The sequence below is a fragment of the Anopheles bellator genome, chromosome 1, assembly GCF_943735745.2.
Source record: "Anopheles bellator chromosome 1, idAnoBellAS_SP24_06.2, whole genome shotgun sequence".
NCBI lineage: Eukaryota > Metazoa > Arthropoda > Insecta > Diptera > Culicidae > Anopheles > Anopheles bellator.
This window is the reverse complement of record NC_071285.1, coordinates 46,027,208-46,043,928: the sequence shown is the minus strand read 5'-3', so window position 1 is coordinate 46,043,928 and position 16,721 is coordinate 46,027,208. Positions and strand designations below refer to the sequence as shown.

General features: G+C 56.0%; 1 protein-coding gene across 1 annotated transcript; it reads left to right on the top strand.

Annotated features, from left to right (window-relative positions):
* Positions 1–1,229: 1,229 nt before the first annotated feature.
* On the top strand, positions 1,230–16,575 carry LOC131206707 (talin-2). The gene is made up of 10 exons (XM_058199377.1): positions 1,230–2,050; positions 2,118–2,621; positions 2,758–2,849; positions 3,081–3,169; positions 3,616–4,279; positions 4,344–8,387; positions 8,457–8,647; positions 11,401–12,042; positions 12,569–13,725; positions 14,241–16,575. Exons 1-10 carry the CDS (start codon positions 1,230–1,232, stop codon positions 14,830–14,832), a joined length of 8,796 nt encoding a protein of 2,931 aa, XP_058055360.1. The 3' UTR covers positions 14,833–16,575.
* The last annotated feature ends 146 nt before the right edge of the window (positions 16,576–16,721 follow it).

Genomic DNA, 16,721 nt, shown 5'->3' with positions numbered 1-16,721 from the left:
ATCAATCGCCTGACGGTTATCCATCTGTCGTTGCGTCGTCGTCGGTTTTCCTGCCGTTAGGCGGATTGTTGAAAGATGAATAATCGTATTAAGCCGCCCAATCGATTGCTCTCTCGCTCGCACACTGTGCGGTGTCAGATTAGGCGAAATGAAATTAATGAACTGTGGCTGAGGCACTGCCGACGCCAACGCGTCGACATCCGGTGGGAGATATCCTGGCTTAGCCGCTGGTGTGTCTGGCCGGCGCCCCGAAATCCAATAGAATAATAATAATGGCGTGCCATTTTTCAGCCCGGGGTCGATAAATGATAATGAGGCACCACCGGGCGGCTATCGGGGCGGTGGAGAACATACCGAAGGTCCTGTCTTCCCTGTAGCAGCAGCAGCCAGCACCGTCAGTATCGATTTCTATCGAACGAACGCTAAGCGCCTTTCGCGGGCCGGTCGATTTATGGCCTCCCATCTCCCGCCTGTCGCCGATGATGTGGTGGAACATATTTTAATGTAACGACTAATTTTCCACTTCGCTGAGACTCTCATCTGGAGGGCAACACACTGCCACTTCACGGATCACGAGATGAAGCGGGCAGATTGTTTCGATTGTTGCCACTCTCTCTCTCTCTTACTCACTCACCGAACTGGTAATGCGCAAATGTGTCGCCCGGCTTAGGAGCGTCTCACGTTTTGCTTATCGCAACACGGAGGGGGTCGAAAAAAAGGAACGTGACTTCGATAACGCTTCGTGACTTACGGTGCACTGCGGCGGCTTCCAGCGATGTGGCGCAATGCCAGTCCCAGAAGGCCACCGCCTCATCGCCATATTGATCTGTGCGCTCCAAATCGGTGATTGTCGGTCACATCACGGACACAATAAAACTCCACTCCTGGAGACCACGCGAGGCCGATGACAGCTTTTGCAGTCCCATTTTATCCGGAACCCATCCCCTCTCGGCACTTGCTCGCCCCGGTTGCGGAGTGGACAATAAACATTGATTTATGACCCTTTCGGATCTGCTGCAACCCGTTGCTGTGTCAGCGAATTTATGAGGCACAGTGCGATTTCGGACATTCCAAGCGACAACACTAACGGGCCTGTCTGCATCTCTCTCTCTCTCTCTCTCTCGTTACAGGGGCGTCGTTAAGCGGGAGACCACCACCCCCAACACGGTTGTTGGTGCCACCCGCCCGGGAAGCAGGAGGAGAACGTCAGCAGCAGCAACACCTCCGAGATGGCGGCGCTGTCGCTGCGGATCAGCCTCGAAGGGGGCCGGGTGACGAAGACGATCCAGTTCGACCCGAACACGAGCGTGTTCGATGCGTGCCGTATCATTAAGGAGAAGTTCGCGGAAGCGGTACAGGGCCAGGCGCAGGAGTTTGGCCTGTTCCTAGCGGACGACGACACACGGCAGGGTGTGTGGCTGGAGGCGGCCCGCAACCTGGGCTACTACATGCTGCACAACCTGGACGTGCTCGAGTACCGGCAGAAGCACCGGACACTGCGGGTCCGCATGCTGGACGGTGCGGTCAAGACGATCCTGGTCGATGACTCGCAGCCGGTGTCGCAGCTGATGGTGGTGATCTGTACGAAGATCGGCATCACCAACCACGAGGAGTACGGGCTGGTGCGCGAGGATGCGGAGTCGCAGAACGAGAACCAGCCGGACAATCGATCGTCCAACACGACCGGCACGCTCACGTTGCGGCGCACCAGGACCCAGGAGAAGGAGCGCGACACGAAGATGGAGAGCCTGCGGAAGAAGCTGCGCACGGACGATGAGATCAACTGGGTGGACGTGGGCAAAACGCTGCGGGAGCAGGGCATCGACGAGCAGGAAACGGTGCTGCTGCGGCGCAAGTTCTTCTACTCCGACCAGAACATTGACTCGCGCGATCCGGTCCAGCTGAACCTGCTGTACGTGCAGGCGCGCGACGCCATCCTGGACGGGACGCACCCGGTGACGCAGGAAAAGGCGTGCGAGTTCGCCGGCATCCAGGTGCAGATCCAGTTCGGAGACCACAACGAGGCCAAGCACAAGGCCGGCTTCCTGGAGTAAGTAAGCCAAGCGCGCTCTCTGTGGACACCGCCTAATCCGTTCTCTTTCCCTTCCCACCGACAGTTTGCGTGAGTTTCTGCCCTCGTCGTACGTGCGCACGAAGAACATCGAACGGAAGGTGTTTGCCGAGCACCGGAAGCACATCGGACTGTCCGACCTGGACGCCAAGTATCGCTACACGAAGACGGCCCGCGAACTGCCCACGTACGGGGTGACGTTTTTCCTCGTCAAAGAGAAGATGACGGGCAAGAACAAGCTGGTGCCGCGGCTGCTGGGCGTCACCAAGGACTCGGTGCTGCGGTTGGACGAGCTGACGAAGGAGATCCTCAAGTCGTGGCCCCTCACGACGGTGCGCCGGTGGGGTGCGTCGCCCAACACGTTCACGCTCGACTTCGGTGACTACGCCGACTCGTACTACTCGGTGCAGACGACGGAAGCGGAGCAGATCGTGCAGCTGATTGCCGGCTACATCGACATCATACTGAAGAAGAAGCAGGCGAAGGACCACTTCGGCATCGAGGGCGACGAGGGCTCGACCATGGTGGAGGAAAGCGTTGCCCCATCGAAGTGAGTATTCCGCTCGAGGCGGCGGCCGAGGCGGGCGGGCGCACCGGAAGCTGTGCCCGTAATATTTAACTGCCGTCGAAACTGATGGCCATTCTGACGACGGTGTCTTTTCTTTTGTGCGCACCACCCCCCACAGGGCCACCTTCCTGCAGCACGAGGAAACGAACAAATCCGGCAAGGTGGAAACCCATTCGATCGCCAAACCGGCCGTCATGCGCGGTACCGACGGTAAGTGCGGGCTACGGTTTGTGCTGTGAAATCCGGCACTAACCTCCGTTAGATTAGGTGTCCGTCTATTGTTATAGCAAGTCTTATACTTTAGATTTTCTTTCGTTTATCTTATTTCCTGTTGTAAACATTATTTGGAGTTTACTTTCTTTTCTGTGTGCATGATTTGATTATGTTTTCTTTCTTTTTTCGGGTTTCCTGGATATCGTTTGTGTTTGTGTGAGTGAGCAGGTGAGCGACCGTACGGTACGGGCGAGATGCAATCGGTACAGTACGGTGCCATCGTCGGCCAGGTCAATCTGGCCCATCAACCACCGATGGTGAGAATTTGCTTCGGTTTTCCTTTTTCAATCTCTAATTTCTATTAAACTGCCTTCCTGGCTTCACTAACTAAACTTATGCGTCGATATACGAATGGATTGAAGACGCCGATTCCCCCCCCTGTACGTGGAACTGATTCAAATAGCAACGTTTTTTCTCTCTTTGTTCCATTTCATTTCATGCTGCTCACCATGTTGCCCTCTAAATCCAAATTACTAACCAAATAACCGGAACCAACCTTCCACAGACGTAGGTGAATTACAGTTTATGGTTTCGATCGATTTCGATTCGTTTCGTTTCATTCAAGCAAACAAACTACTAACGCCCCAAAAAGACACTCACACACTCACACAGTCACACGAGGCTTTTTTAACGAAAAATCCCACTCCGTCCTGTCCACTAATCGATTACCTCTTTCTCTTTCTCTCTCTCGCTGTGGCCACAGTTACAGCAAACACGGATCAGTTCGGTGCTGTCTGAGCCGCAGCGTGCCCTGCTCGGTTACATCTCGGCCGGTCAGGATGCGATCAATCAGGCCGAGAAGGATCTGGAGACGAAGGTGCAGCTGCCACCGCTCGGCACCGATCCGGGGTCGTTGCAGTGGCGCGAGGAAACGCTCGACACGTCGAAGCAGACCGTCACGACGCACCTGGCCACGATGAACGCGGCCACGGCCCAAGTCGTAACGGCTTCGCAGCCGGACGAGATCGACCACGAGGCGGTCGGGGCAGCCGTTTCTCAGATCACCCAAAGCATTCCGGAGGTGACGAAGGAAGTGCGGCTCATCGCGGCCCTCATGGATGACGATTGCACCGGGGATAAGCTGCTCGAGGCGACGCGCAAACTGTGCAACGCGTTCAGCGATCTGCTGAAGTCGGCCGAACCGGAGAGCAAGGAACCGCGCCAGAGCCTGCTGAACGCGGCCACGCGCGTCGGCGAAGCGAGCGGCCAAGTGCTGAGCACGATCGGTGAGGAGAGTGTCGAGAGCCGCGAACTACACGACATGCTGCTCGGGTTGGCCAAAGCGGTCGCCAACACTACCGCAGCGCTCGTGCTGAAGGCCAAATCGATCGCCGCCGTCACGGAGGATGAAGCGACCCGCAACAAAGGTAAGCCTGCCGGAGCCAAAATTCCCCCTTCCGACGCGTACTGATACTCTGCTTCTTCCCGCAGTGATTGGAGCCGCCAGTCAGTGTGCACTGGCCACCAGTCAGCTGGTCGCGTGCGCTCGTGTCGTGGCACCGACCATCCAGAGTGCCGCCTGCCGGGAGCAGCTCGAAGCAGCGGCCCGGGAAGTCGCGAAAGCGGTCGCTCACCTGGCGGAAGTGTGCAACGAGGCGACGGACAACCAGCAACTTCGTGGCGATCTAACGGCGGCGGCGAAAGATGTGTCCAGCTCCCTGGCGGATCTGCTCGAGCACATCAAGCTGAGCGCCCGGGAACGGGCACGCCGCGGTGTGGAATCCGAGAACCCGGTCGATAACGTGCTCGTCGCGACGGACATCCTCGTGTCGTCGACGGATCCGCAGGAGATGATCCGTCAGGCGCAGCAGCTTGGCCGTGCGACGGCCCTGCTCATCCAGAGCATCAAGGGTGAGGCGGAGGGCCAGCACGATTCGAGTATGCAGCGGAAGCTGCTCGAAGCGGCCAAACAGCTGGCTGACGCCACGGCCCGGATGGTGGAGGCGGCACGGCTGTGTGCCGGAAATCCGCACGATTCCGGTCACCAGGAGTCACTGCGGGCGGCCGCGGAAGAACTGCGTGTTATTACGACTACGCGAGCCAACACGCCGGCCATCAAGCGGCAACTGATCGGGCGGCTGGAGCAGTGCGCGAAGCAGGCGGCATCGGCCGCCACGCAGTGCATTACGGCGGCCCAGAACTCGCTCGTCCACAGCACGGACGTGCCGGCGAAGGAGCTGCTCCTGCAGGACTGCCAGGCAGTTGCCGATCAGATCCCGCGGCTGGTGGCGGGCGTCAAGAGTACGCTGGCGCGACCGGACGACCCCAACGCGCAACTGGCGCTGATCGATGCAGCAGAAATGTTCCTCGAACCCGGCGCACAGATGGCCGGATCTGCCCGGGAACTACAGCCAACGGTGCAGGAGCAGGCGGCCGCTGCGCAACTTGGTCGCTGTTCGGTCAATCTGACGCACGCCATCCACGACCTGCGACTGGCGGCGCACCGGGCACGTGAAGCATGCGGTGGCTCGGAACTGGACGCCGCCATGGCCGCTGTTCGTAATCTGCGCAGTGTGCTGAACGATACGCGTGTGGCGGCCCAGGAAGGTAGCTTGCGGCCACTGCCGGGTGAGACGGCCGAAGGATGCTTCAAGCAGCTGTCGGCGGCCTGTTCGGCGGCCGATTCGTCGATGTGGCAGCTGGCAACGGCCGCACAGCACGGTAACCGCACGTACGCCGGTGTGGCCGGTCGCGATATGGCCCTCGCGCTCGGCGAGTACACCAAGAGCGTGCGTGGTGTGCTGGTGACGACCAAGAACCCGGCCGTCGTGGATTACGCCGACGAGGTGATCCTCGGGGCGTTGCGCGTCATCGAGGAAGCACAGCGGACTCTGCAGAACTTGGACAATCAGGAAGCGCTGTTGCTGGCGGTCAAGCATACCAAGCATTCGCTCGGCCGCATGACTGAGTGTATGCCGGGGGTGCCCGAGATCAACGAGGCGTTCGAAACGATCACCGATTTGCGGGGCGTGCTTGATGCGGGCGAATATCCGCCCTCCGATCGTCCGTACGGAACGCTTCAGAGCGAACTGAAATCGGCCGCCGAGCAGCTGAACAACGCCGGTGGCCAGGTAGCACATTCGTACGAGTCGTCCATTAAGCTGGCCAACAGCAGCCAGGAATTTTGCCACGCGTACAAGGAGCTGCTCACGGTAACACTCGAGATGGCCGGCCAAACGGTGGAGGAGCGCGCCCGGGAAGACATTGTCGCTTCGCTGCGTGGCGTTTCGAACCAATCGGCCAGTCTGCTGGCGGCGGCTAAACATGTGGCCGGTGATCCGGCCCGGCCGAACGCACGCCACGAGCTCGCCTCGGCCGCACGGCTCGTCACCGAAAGCATCAACCGGCTGGTGGACGTGTGCACGCAGGCGGCCCCCGGGCAGAAGGAGTGCGACGGTGCGATCCGGTGCATCGAATCACTGCGCCCGCTGCTCGAATCGGCCCAGGAATCGCTTACCGACCAGGGATACTTCGATTGCCTCGAGACGGTCATGGAAAAGTCGCGCACACTCGGGGACGGCATGACGGGAATCGCGAACAATGCGAAAAACTCGAAACCGGTCGAGTTTGGCCACTCGGTCGTCTCGGTGTCGGAATCGATCCGCGGGCTAATCGAATCGGCTGCCCAGGCCGCCTATCTGGTGGGTGTTTCGAATCCTACCAGCGTCGGCGGACGGCCCGGGATCGTCGATCAGTCGCAGTACGCACGGGCGGCACAAGCGATCCGTCAAAGCTGCGACGTGCTGCGTACGCCGTCATCCTCCCAGCAGGAGGTCCTCTCGGCGGCCACCGTCATCGCGAAGCACACGTCCGCCCTGTGCAATGCGTGTCGCAACGCAAGCTCCACCACCACCAACCCGGTGGCCAAGCGTCACTTTGTGCAGGCCGCAAAAGAAGTGGCCAACTCGACGGCGGCCCTGGTGCGCGAAATTAAGACGCTCGACAAGGACTACAGCCCGGCGTCGCGGCAACGTTGTGCCGCGGCCACCGAACCCTTGCTGGAGGCCGTCACGTCGCTCTGTCAGTTTGCTTCGTCACCCGAGTTTATTTCGATTCCGGCACGCATCTCGAGCGAGGGCCGGAAAGCGCAGGAACCGATCCTCGCAGCAGGCAGTGGCATCCTGGATGGGGCGGTGGACATGGTACGCACGGCCAAGGTGCTCGCGCTGACCCCGACGGATCCACCGGTCTGGCAGCAGCTGGCCACGCACAGTCGCAACGTGTCGGAGAGCATCAAGAAGCTGGCGTCCAGCATCCGCGAGAAGGCCCCCGGACAGATGCAGTGCGATCAGGTGCTGGAGGTACTGAAGGACTGCTCGCGCGAATTAAACTCAGCCGCTCTGGCCGTCGGTGTCGATGGGTTGCCCCAGCGTAAGGACAGCAACCTGCAGGGATTCACCAACCAGTCGCTGAACGCTGCGTCCGAGCTGATCGATCGGCTCGAACCGGTCAAGTCGTCGGCCAAGAAGAATGCCGAAAGTCTCGGTCACGCAGTCAACCAGATCGCCAAACACATCGTGCCGCTGACGGGTGGCGTAATCGGGGCCTGCTCGCAGCTCGTGCACTCGGGCCAGCAGACGGTGCTGATCAATCAGGTCAAGTCCGTCGTCGAGTGTTGCTCGCAGCTGGTGCAGACGGCCAAGAGTGCCGGCGGTAATCCACGGGCCGCCCAGTTGCACCCGGAGCTGGACGAAGCGGTGGAGGCGACCCGCGAGGCGATCCAGGAACTGAACGCCACCGTCGAGCGGCTGTCGACCGAGAACGGGGTCGTTACGGGCCTGATGGAGCAGGTGTCCCGTTCGATGTCGCGCATCTCGGACAAGCGCCAGTCGTTCCTGGGCGCGTCGCTCAACGACACGTACGTCGACTATCAGACACGGATGGTGCAGAGTGCCAAGGAAATCGCTCGCTACGCGAACGAAATCAACGCCAAGGCAGCGATCGATCCGTCCAAGCTGGCCCAGCTGTGCGTCGAAATGACGCACCACTACACGCAGCTGGCACAGGATGCGATCGGAGCGTCCGCTCTGACCACTTCACCCGACGTGGCGATCCGTATCCGCACCACGGTCCAGGATCTGGGCCGCTCGGTGAACGTGCTCATACAGTCGACGACCGGCATCCGGAAGGACGACAGCAGCGGACTGGTGGAGATATCGCGCGGTGCCCGTGACGTCTCGGAGAAGGTGGCCCAAGTGTTGGCCGCCCTCCAGGCCGGTTCGCGGGGAACGCAGGCGTGCATTAACGCCTCGAGCACGGTTTCGGCGATCATCAGCGATCTCGACACGACGATCATGTTCGCGACGGCCGGCACACTGCACTCGGCCGACGAGGAGGGCCGCTTCTCGGACCATCGCGAGCACATCCTGAAGACGGCCAAGGCGCTGGTCGAGGACACCAAGATACTGGTGGCGGGTGCCGCCGGCACGCAGGATCAACTGGCCGCGGCCGCACAGAACGCGGTGACCACGATCTGTAAGCTCGTTTTCGGTTGGCGGGAAAGGATACAACAGTCAATGCTCATGCCCCTTTTCTCTCTCGTAGTGCAACTGGCCGATGCGGTGAAGCACGGGGCCGCGTCGCTCGGTTCCGGCCAGCCCGACTCGCAAGTGATGGTGATGAACGCGGTGAAAGATGTGGCCGCTGCACTCGGTGAGCTTATAAACGCTACTAAACTCGCCTCCGGCAAGCCCATTAACGATCCAGCTATGAATGATTTGAAAGATAGCGCTAAGGTATGTTCGTTTCGTTACGTTTCCGTATTCTGTTTGTCCTCCCCCCGCCTGCCTGCCCAACTCCCACCTACCACCTACACACCTTCCGGCCTTTCTCCCCCACAATAACGCCCCTAATCTGCCGTGTGAATATTTCAATGCTATATGATTGGCTCTGCGCCTCGAGCACGCGTGTATTAATTGTGATTAACTGTGAAGAGCATACGTTTGCGGGCTGATCACCTGATCCCGTTCCCGGGCGGTACTGTATATAGTGCACAGACACACACTAAAACCTATCCCTCGCCACGGGTCCAGAAAAAGATTGCTCGCCTGCCGTCAAAATAGACACGCTCTAAACAACTTGATTGTGCTTTTGCACGAAGCCGCTACAACTAATGACTAAACAATGGCCACACTGCCCGCAATCACCACGATGCCGCCATACACACGCGCACACAAACACACTCTGAATGTCCTAATCGAACGACAACCCAAGCGAAGCGAAGCGATTTGATCAATTTTGAAATACTTGCGCTCTCGGAACAATGACCTAAATACTCCCGATTACAATTCGAAAGGACCAAGTGCCAAGCAATATCGCCGTGTTATTATTATCATTATTATTAGCATAATCAAAATGATTGTCCTGCAGCCAGCAACAGTGGAAGCGCTTCTCTCTCTCTGTCTCTTCTCTGTAATGGGCGAACCGCGAACGCCAACACCTTTGTTTTGTCCCGCACGGTTTCCGATGATGATGCTGAGGATCGATGGTTCTTGTGGTGATTGTTGCCTCTCCCTATCTCTGCATGATGCTGCGGCCCTTCGACTTTCTCTACACTCTACTACCTCTTTTCTTTCTCTCTCTGTCTGTTTCTCTGTTCTGTCGTTTCGTACCGTGGAGGAGTGCTTTTGGATGAACCCGCTTGAATGGAAAGGGCAAGGAGTGTATTCAGAATGAGTTGTGTTTGTCTTGTTGTATCTCGTTGCTCGTATCATCTTTATTGCAACACACTAATCGACATGCTGATGGGGTTTCCGTCTGTTCGTTTGTTTGTGGTCGTGGCCGGTTCCGTAACCCTGCATGGTAGTAGATTGCTTGCGGTTCACTTTTGCCCACCGTTGTCGTCGTCGTCGTCGTCGTTTGTAACCTAACAGCACATCATTGGCCCTGTTTTTTTGGATACCACTCTCTCTCTATATCTCACCGGAACGGTCACCGGTAACCATTGTTGTGTTGGTGTAGTAGTAATTGTAGTGGTGGTCCGAGCAATAGAACGGGTTCCCTCTTCTTACACTTACCCCGATTAACCCCGAACGGTTCCTGCACGAGGTTAAAGGATTTTCGGGGGCACCCTAAACAGTTAAAGTCGGATAATTGGTGAATGTTTTTTGGGACGCACAGTAGTTCGTCGGTATGTGGAAGATTCCGCCGCTTCCTTATTCCTTTGCCAAGATTCCCGTTTCCACAAGGCCTTCAGATTGTGGCCGATGTCTCAGCTTCATGTGGGTCGTGATCGTTCCGTTCCGTTCCTTCCACAGATGATACGCGAACTGTGCCTTACCGAGACCGAGCCCTGCTCGGGCGTCCTGGCCGGCTACCGTCCGTTCGGAGGCCAGCAATACATTTAAACACTGCAAAGACCACTCGCTCAGAGCCACAACACAGTCACCGCACCGCAACCTCCTAACAATCTCCTCTGCCAATGCTTTCGTCGTTGTCGTCTGAGTATGATTGTCGTAGTCGTAGTGCACCACCACTCCATCGCGATCGGTGTCGCGCCTCGATCCCTTTATCCCGCCTGCCTGCCTGTGCGACATATGATCTCCTGTTCCCCGTGGCCCGAACCCGAACCCTCTCCCGTAGTGCGTGTCAAGTGCACCTCGTTCTATCCCTTTGCACTTCGTCCTCTCTATCTGTTTCTTCTTCTCTTCATGCACCAACACCATCCATCATCCCAAAAACCTGCAATCGCGGGCCCCGGAAACACAGAGGGCCGCCGCTTGGTGGCTTAGCGATCACGAGGAGGAACTGCTTCACCTACTGTCCACCGTGCCGACCCTGTTCGACGGAGCGTTCTAATCACCTGCGTGCTGTGCCATAGCTCCGCTCAGTGTCCATTTTAATATATCCTTACACCATTAGCCTGTAAGCTGCGTTGTCGAATCACTATCGGTGTTTGAACCCCAAATAAACCCTACAAGCCAAATCCAACTGTGTCCACCCTTGCCGTTTGCTTGTCCGTTGCCCCCTCAATTGCCTCGTGTTGTGTTCAGCTATACGTCGTGCGGGCGAGGATCGCTCGCACTTGGGGTGGAAGCACTCAGGGGAAGAACCGGAACCGGATCCACACTGTGTGCGATCGCTATGAGAAGAGTGAGAGAAGCCCAACTGAAAGCAAAACAGAAATGAAACACGAACTGTAGGTACACATCATTTTGATTATGCTCCCGCGGCCTTGGTCCTTCAGGGGATCCGTGAAAAAAAAAAAAAAACAAAACTGTTCCTTAATCGCTTTGGAGAAATGAAATATTTTGGAGTGGCGCGCGGAGTGCCGTTCATCGATTCAGAGTTGCCGCGGCCAGAGTATTGGCCAAAATATTTCACCCTCTTCCGCTTAGTTTTTCACCCACGGAGATCCTAACCCACCCCGTGTTCATCTGTGTGTTTGTTTGTTAACGTTCCCCCCATCGAGTGGATCTCGTAAGCGCTTTAAATTTAACATCCCTTACCACGTCTCTACTTCCATGTGGCCGTCCGTCGATGCTCTCAGGTCATGGTGATGAATGTCACCTCGTTGCTTAAAACCGTGAAGGCGGTCGAAGATGAACACACGCGCGGCACGCGCGCCATGGAAGCGACGGTGGACGCCATCTCGCAGGAGCTGCGCGCGATGCAGTTCGCGCCGGAGATGCTGCGCTCGAGCATGCAGCAGCTGTCGAAGCCGGAGGACTTGATCAGCGTCACCAAGCACGTGACGGCGGCCACGGCCAAGGCGGTGGCGGCCGGAACGTCCAACCTGCAGGCGGACATTGCGGCGGCCGCCAACCTGGGGCGCAAAACCATCTCCGATATGCTGATCGTGTGCCGATCGGTGGCGTGGTCGTGTGCCGAAACGCAGGACCTACGCCAGCGCACGCTCGATGCCGGTTCGGCTGTGGCCATCGCGTACCGTGATCTGCTGGAGGGCATCCTGAACCACTGTACGGCGGACGAACGGATGCACCTGTCGCGGCGCGTGGCCATGTGCGTGACCGATCTGGTCGGCATGGCCCAGCTGCTGAAGGGCTCCGACTGGGTCGACCCGGACGATCCGACGGTGATCGCGGAGAACGAGCTGCTCGGAGCGGCCGCATCGATCGAGGCCGCCGCCAAGAAGCTGGCCAACCTGCGCCCGCGCCGGCACGAAGTGAAGGTAGGTTACCGAGCGGAGAACCGCGATCGGTGAAGGTTCTTTTATTGGCCCTGTTTAGTGTGCTGGTGATATGTTGGTGCTGGTGGTGATAGTGTGTTGTTGGTTGGTGGTAACACGGGAGATGATTTCGGTAAGATATGTTTGATATTCTTGGTTGTTAAGATTTCAATTATCACCCAGGAATCAAACATATTATTACTGTGACCATCGTGGTTCATCGGAAGCGGAAAATGTTGAACGAAGGTGGGCAAAAAGCGGTGGGCACGGTGCTCAATGTGACCCCCTAAAGCTTGTGACATTCCATTGTGGCTCTTGATTGATTTAAATTTTCAATTGCAATTCTGTTTCGATTATTTTCCGCTCAGTTTTCATTCATTTATTTTATTACATCTCATATTTGTTCCTCTATGTCCTTGTGCCGTTATTATGTTTTTTTTTTATTATAACTTTCATTTCATTTATATTCTTAACCTTTGTGGCTCAAACGTTAATTCTCCGTTTCTTTTCCCGGCGCTCTCTGTTTTAGGAAGCGGATGAAAATCTTAACTTCGACGAAATGATTCTCGAAGCCGCCCGCAGCATTATGGCGGCCTCGTCGTCGCTGGTGCGTGCGGCGAATGCGGCCCAACGCGAGCTGATCGATCAGGGGAAGGTGGCGAAACGGCCACTCACTTCGTCGGACGATGGCCAATGGTCGGAGGGTTTAATTTCGGCCGCCCGGCTGGTTGCGGCCGCCACGCACAGTCTCGTCGAGGCAGCCCAGAATCTGGTCCAGGGCGTTGGCACCGAGGAGATGCTCATCTCGTCCGCCAAACAGGTGGCCAGCTCGACGGCCCAGCTACTGATCGCGTGCAAAGTGAAATCGGATCCGAACTCGGAAACGGGACGCCGTCTGCAGGCGGCCGGCAACGCGGTCATCAAATCCACCGACAAACTGGTGCAGGCCGCACAGCAAGCGATCGAAGGCGAGGAGGAGCACACGCTCCGGTTGAACCGCAACATGGTAGACGGGATGGCGCAGGAGATTAACGCCCGGTCCGAGATTCTGATGCGCGAGCGCCAGCTGGAGGAAGCGAAGAACAAGCTGATCGCCATTCGGCACCTCAAGTACCGCCAGAAGCTGGCCGGCGGTGGTTTTACGACGGACGAAAGCGACGAGGGGGGCCCCGCACCACCACCGTTCACGGGCTACGCCATGTCGACGTCACCGAAGCCACCGCACACGCTACCGAAACCGGGCACCTATTCACCATCGATGGTCGGAGGAGGCTCGCCGGCGACGGCGACGACAGCAAGCACATTGCCCCGTCAACCGCCAACCGCCGGTGGTGGTGGGTCCCCGACGAGCCCTGCCTTCCATCGACCCGGTTCCGCCGGGGGCGGGAACCAGCTGCTCACGGCAAACGCCGTCCCGAAACCGTACCAATCGGACACGATCAAATCGCCCTCGGCCCTGGTGTCACCGTCGATGCTGAACCGCACGTACGATACGACGCGGGTCGAAAACTCGAACCTGAGTGCGTCCAAGTTCAACCGCACCCAGTTCGATGCCGCCGTCCAGGATCTGCAGAACAAGGTGCAACCGCTCAGCACGTTCCGGTCGTCGCCGACGCAACCTCCGTCGCATCAAACGAACGGTGGCTCGATGATGGTGCCCCAAACGTACGAAGGATTCACAACCAGGTGAGGTCGCACATGAGGGGTTTTCATAGGCCACACATGACACATGAAGATGCAGATTGGAAGCCATCGCGTAGCGTTGCCGAGATTCTTTCACCATTAATCTCCTTGCCTTTCTGTGGGCTGTGACTAGCTTCACTTTGGTCATCTTACTATCTGTTCAGAACTCACCTTTCTGCGTAGAACCTAAACGTACCCACGACGTGTAGTTCCCAAAACACTAAACCTGCATGTGGTGACGGTACCGGAACGTATGGTGATGGCGGAACCGAACTCTATTGCACGAAGTCTCCTGTTTTGTACCAGTTTACAGCTCTATGTTGAACTTCCATTAATGTCTTATGGTCAATGGAACGCATCACTTAACGCCAATGCCGACAGGCGGTACTTTGTTCCCCGAAAATTTCCCACCGTCGAATGTTGCACACGAAAATCATAATCGCAACCCTTAACCCTAACGAAATGTTTTTTGTTTCTCTTTTTTCTCTCTCTCTCTCTTTTGGTCCCGCGTGTAACAGATACGAAACCCGTGTCTTCCCGAATGCCATTACTAATAGCCCGCAACAACCCGCCAATCCGCTAACCACTGTGGAGCAGAAGTTTGCCAAACTAAACCTAGAAAACCACGACCTGCAGCAGCAGCAACGGTATCAGCAGCAGCAGCAGCAGCAATCGCAAGCCCGCACCTTCCATAACACTGGCCTTAGTCCGGGAGCCAACGCACCTACTAGCCCGATTAATCCTGCCGCTGCTTCCGCCGCTGCCAGCTCACCGCTACACCATCAGCAGTTCCATCAACAGCAGCAACAGCAGCAGCATCACCATCAACAGCAACACTTTCTACGCACCCCACCGAGCAACACCGGCTCGGTTCCACCGTCGTCCTCCGTACAGATTAAAAATGGTACCGTTAGTCTCTTTGACAGTGGCGCCACCGATGCGCTAAACACCGTCAGCAGCAGCACCACGCACGCCAGCAGCAGTCAGGCGATGATGCAACAGCAGATTGTGCAGACCAAAAAGATCCAAATGACCACCACGTCGTCGTCGTCGTCTTCGTCGACGGTGATGAAGTCCGGTGGCACCGGTGGCGGACCGGAGTGGAAGTAGTGGCCGTCACCTCCCCGGCCCGGCCCGGCTCGGCTTGTTGGCCTCCATCGTGGCTCTTTCGTAGCGCGCAGGGCGCGCGCGTGTGAATTTTCGCCAACTAATTATTAGCCAACCACCATAAACCAACAAACGCTAATGTGTCTTACTCTATATACTGCTACGATTCGAATGCGACGATTTGTTGTTGAGTTTGTATTTGTTACTGAGTAGAGAGTGTGTGTAAACTGTAGTTGTGTATAACTTTTAACCCGATTGTCCCCGGAGCCCCCTCGGGTCGGGTCCCTCTCGGATAGTGTTACAAGTGCCTAAAAGCAGGAAAACGGTATATTGCAGAGGAGCCCCACCCATATTCTAGCTTGTACTAAAAATGCCCAAAACGACGATAGTAGAGTGTAAAATCGGTAAAAACATATTTTGTAGTGATGAATCGGCGCACGAGAGAATGTTATTAATTTTTACAAAACTTACAACTATCTTTTTAACCCACAAAGTGCCAGGTTTGTTGAAAACGAAGCGCTCTCACCTCACAGGCTACTGCGATGGGGACAGACAGATAGAGATGCTTTTTTGGCTGAGCAAAGTGCAATTTACAGTTATATTAGATGCCAAAAAGAAAACCCTTCAAAAATCCTCACGAAACGCACCGGAAACTTGGCCTTTCGGGGGCCCCCTTTTATGCGAGTTTTATGAAACGAAATAGCTATAGGCGAAGGAAGCACGCGCTGGCGTTTTCGGTTGGCCGCAGGTATTTCTATTGCATCCATTTTATGGTAAAGGAAGTGGATAGTAGAAGTTATTCACAAAACTTGTCTCTCGACGACCACGTGCCTCGGACGGAAGAACAGAATGCCTTTAATACGAGCCAGGTTGAATTCGTTTCAAACATTAACAAGCCATACACTGGCGATGCTCTTGATATGCCAACGTTTGCCAAAAACAACTTTGCCTTACAAATTAACGCACAATAACACAGCGCACACTAGGATCGCAGCAACGGCGGCGAATGACGGCGAGTGGTGTCAAAAGCGCACAAGCCGGAGCGGAGCGAGGAGCGCAGAGCAACATTAACATAAGTGCCATTTACTTTTTGTCCACTTTTGAAGCGAAAGCAGAGAGTAGAGAACGTAAGTGTGAAGCGTGCAACAACAAATAGACTAAAACAAGTTTGCGAGGAAAAGGTGTAAAATCGATTGAGCAGCGCGCGAGACAGGCGAGTAATCGAGAGGAAGAGAAGCGAAACAAACAAATCAAAAGGACACATGGTTATACTAAACAAACACTTAACTAGAAAGCCTAGCAAATGATTAGGACCCAGACACCCGATGCGAAAGCCCTCCGAGGGGGTGTTGCGTGTTCAGGCCTCGTTCGGTTTCCCCCGGTGCCGCCGGGCCATCGGACACGTGTCGGGTGTCTGACGTAACGTACTTTAGTCATTTAGTAGCGACGAACACGGAGGGGCGTATTTTTTGAGTCGTAACAACAGAGAGAGAGAGAGTTTATTTTTTACATTTGTTTTAGTATTTTGAGAAACGTGTTTTGCTAATGAAAATGATGCTTATTTTGTTTCCTGCGTCGACGGAAAGGAGTTCTCACTCCGTTAGTGTGTGATTTCTGTCGCCTTTCGGGGCCGGCGAATCGCGGTCCACGGTCGCGCGCAAGGATCGCTGCCGCCCGAAAGGGGAGCGCATGTGCAGTGAATGAGGAGTGAAACTTGATAATGAGATAAATAAAGAAAATTTTAATTTAACACCAAAACACCTCGTTGTTGAAGCGCTTCACTTTTATCCTCCCTCGCTGGAAAGAAATTGCTTATTGGTTTGATTCCTTTATTGGGGGGTCCTTATAAATCCAACCTGGTCTGTAAACAATTTAACAACCGCATTTCGGAG

What these genes read in the sequence shown, in the direction of transcription:
- LOC131206707 (XM_058199377.1), top strand. Translation starts at nt 1,230, where the DNA reads ATGGCGGCGCTGTCGCTGCGGATCAGCCTCGAAGGGGGCCGGGTGACG. An exon ending in CACAAGGCCGGCTTCCTGGA is followed by an intron (nt 2,051 to 2,117) that starts GTAAGTAAGCCA and finishes TCCCACCGACAG; the next exon opens with TTTGCGTGAGTTTCTGCCCT. An exon ending in GAACGCGGTGACCACGATCT is followed by an intron (nt 8,388 to 8,456) that starts GTAAGCTCGTTT and finishes TCTCTCTCGTAG; the next exon opens with TGCAACTGGCCGATGCGGTG.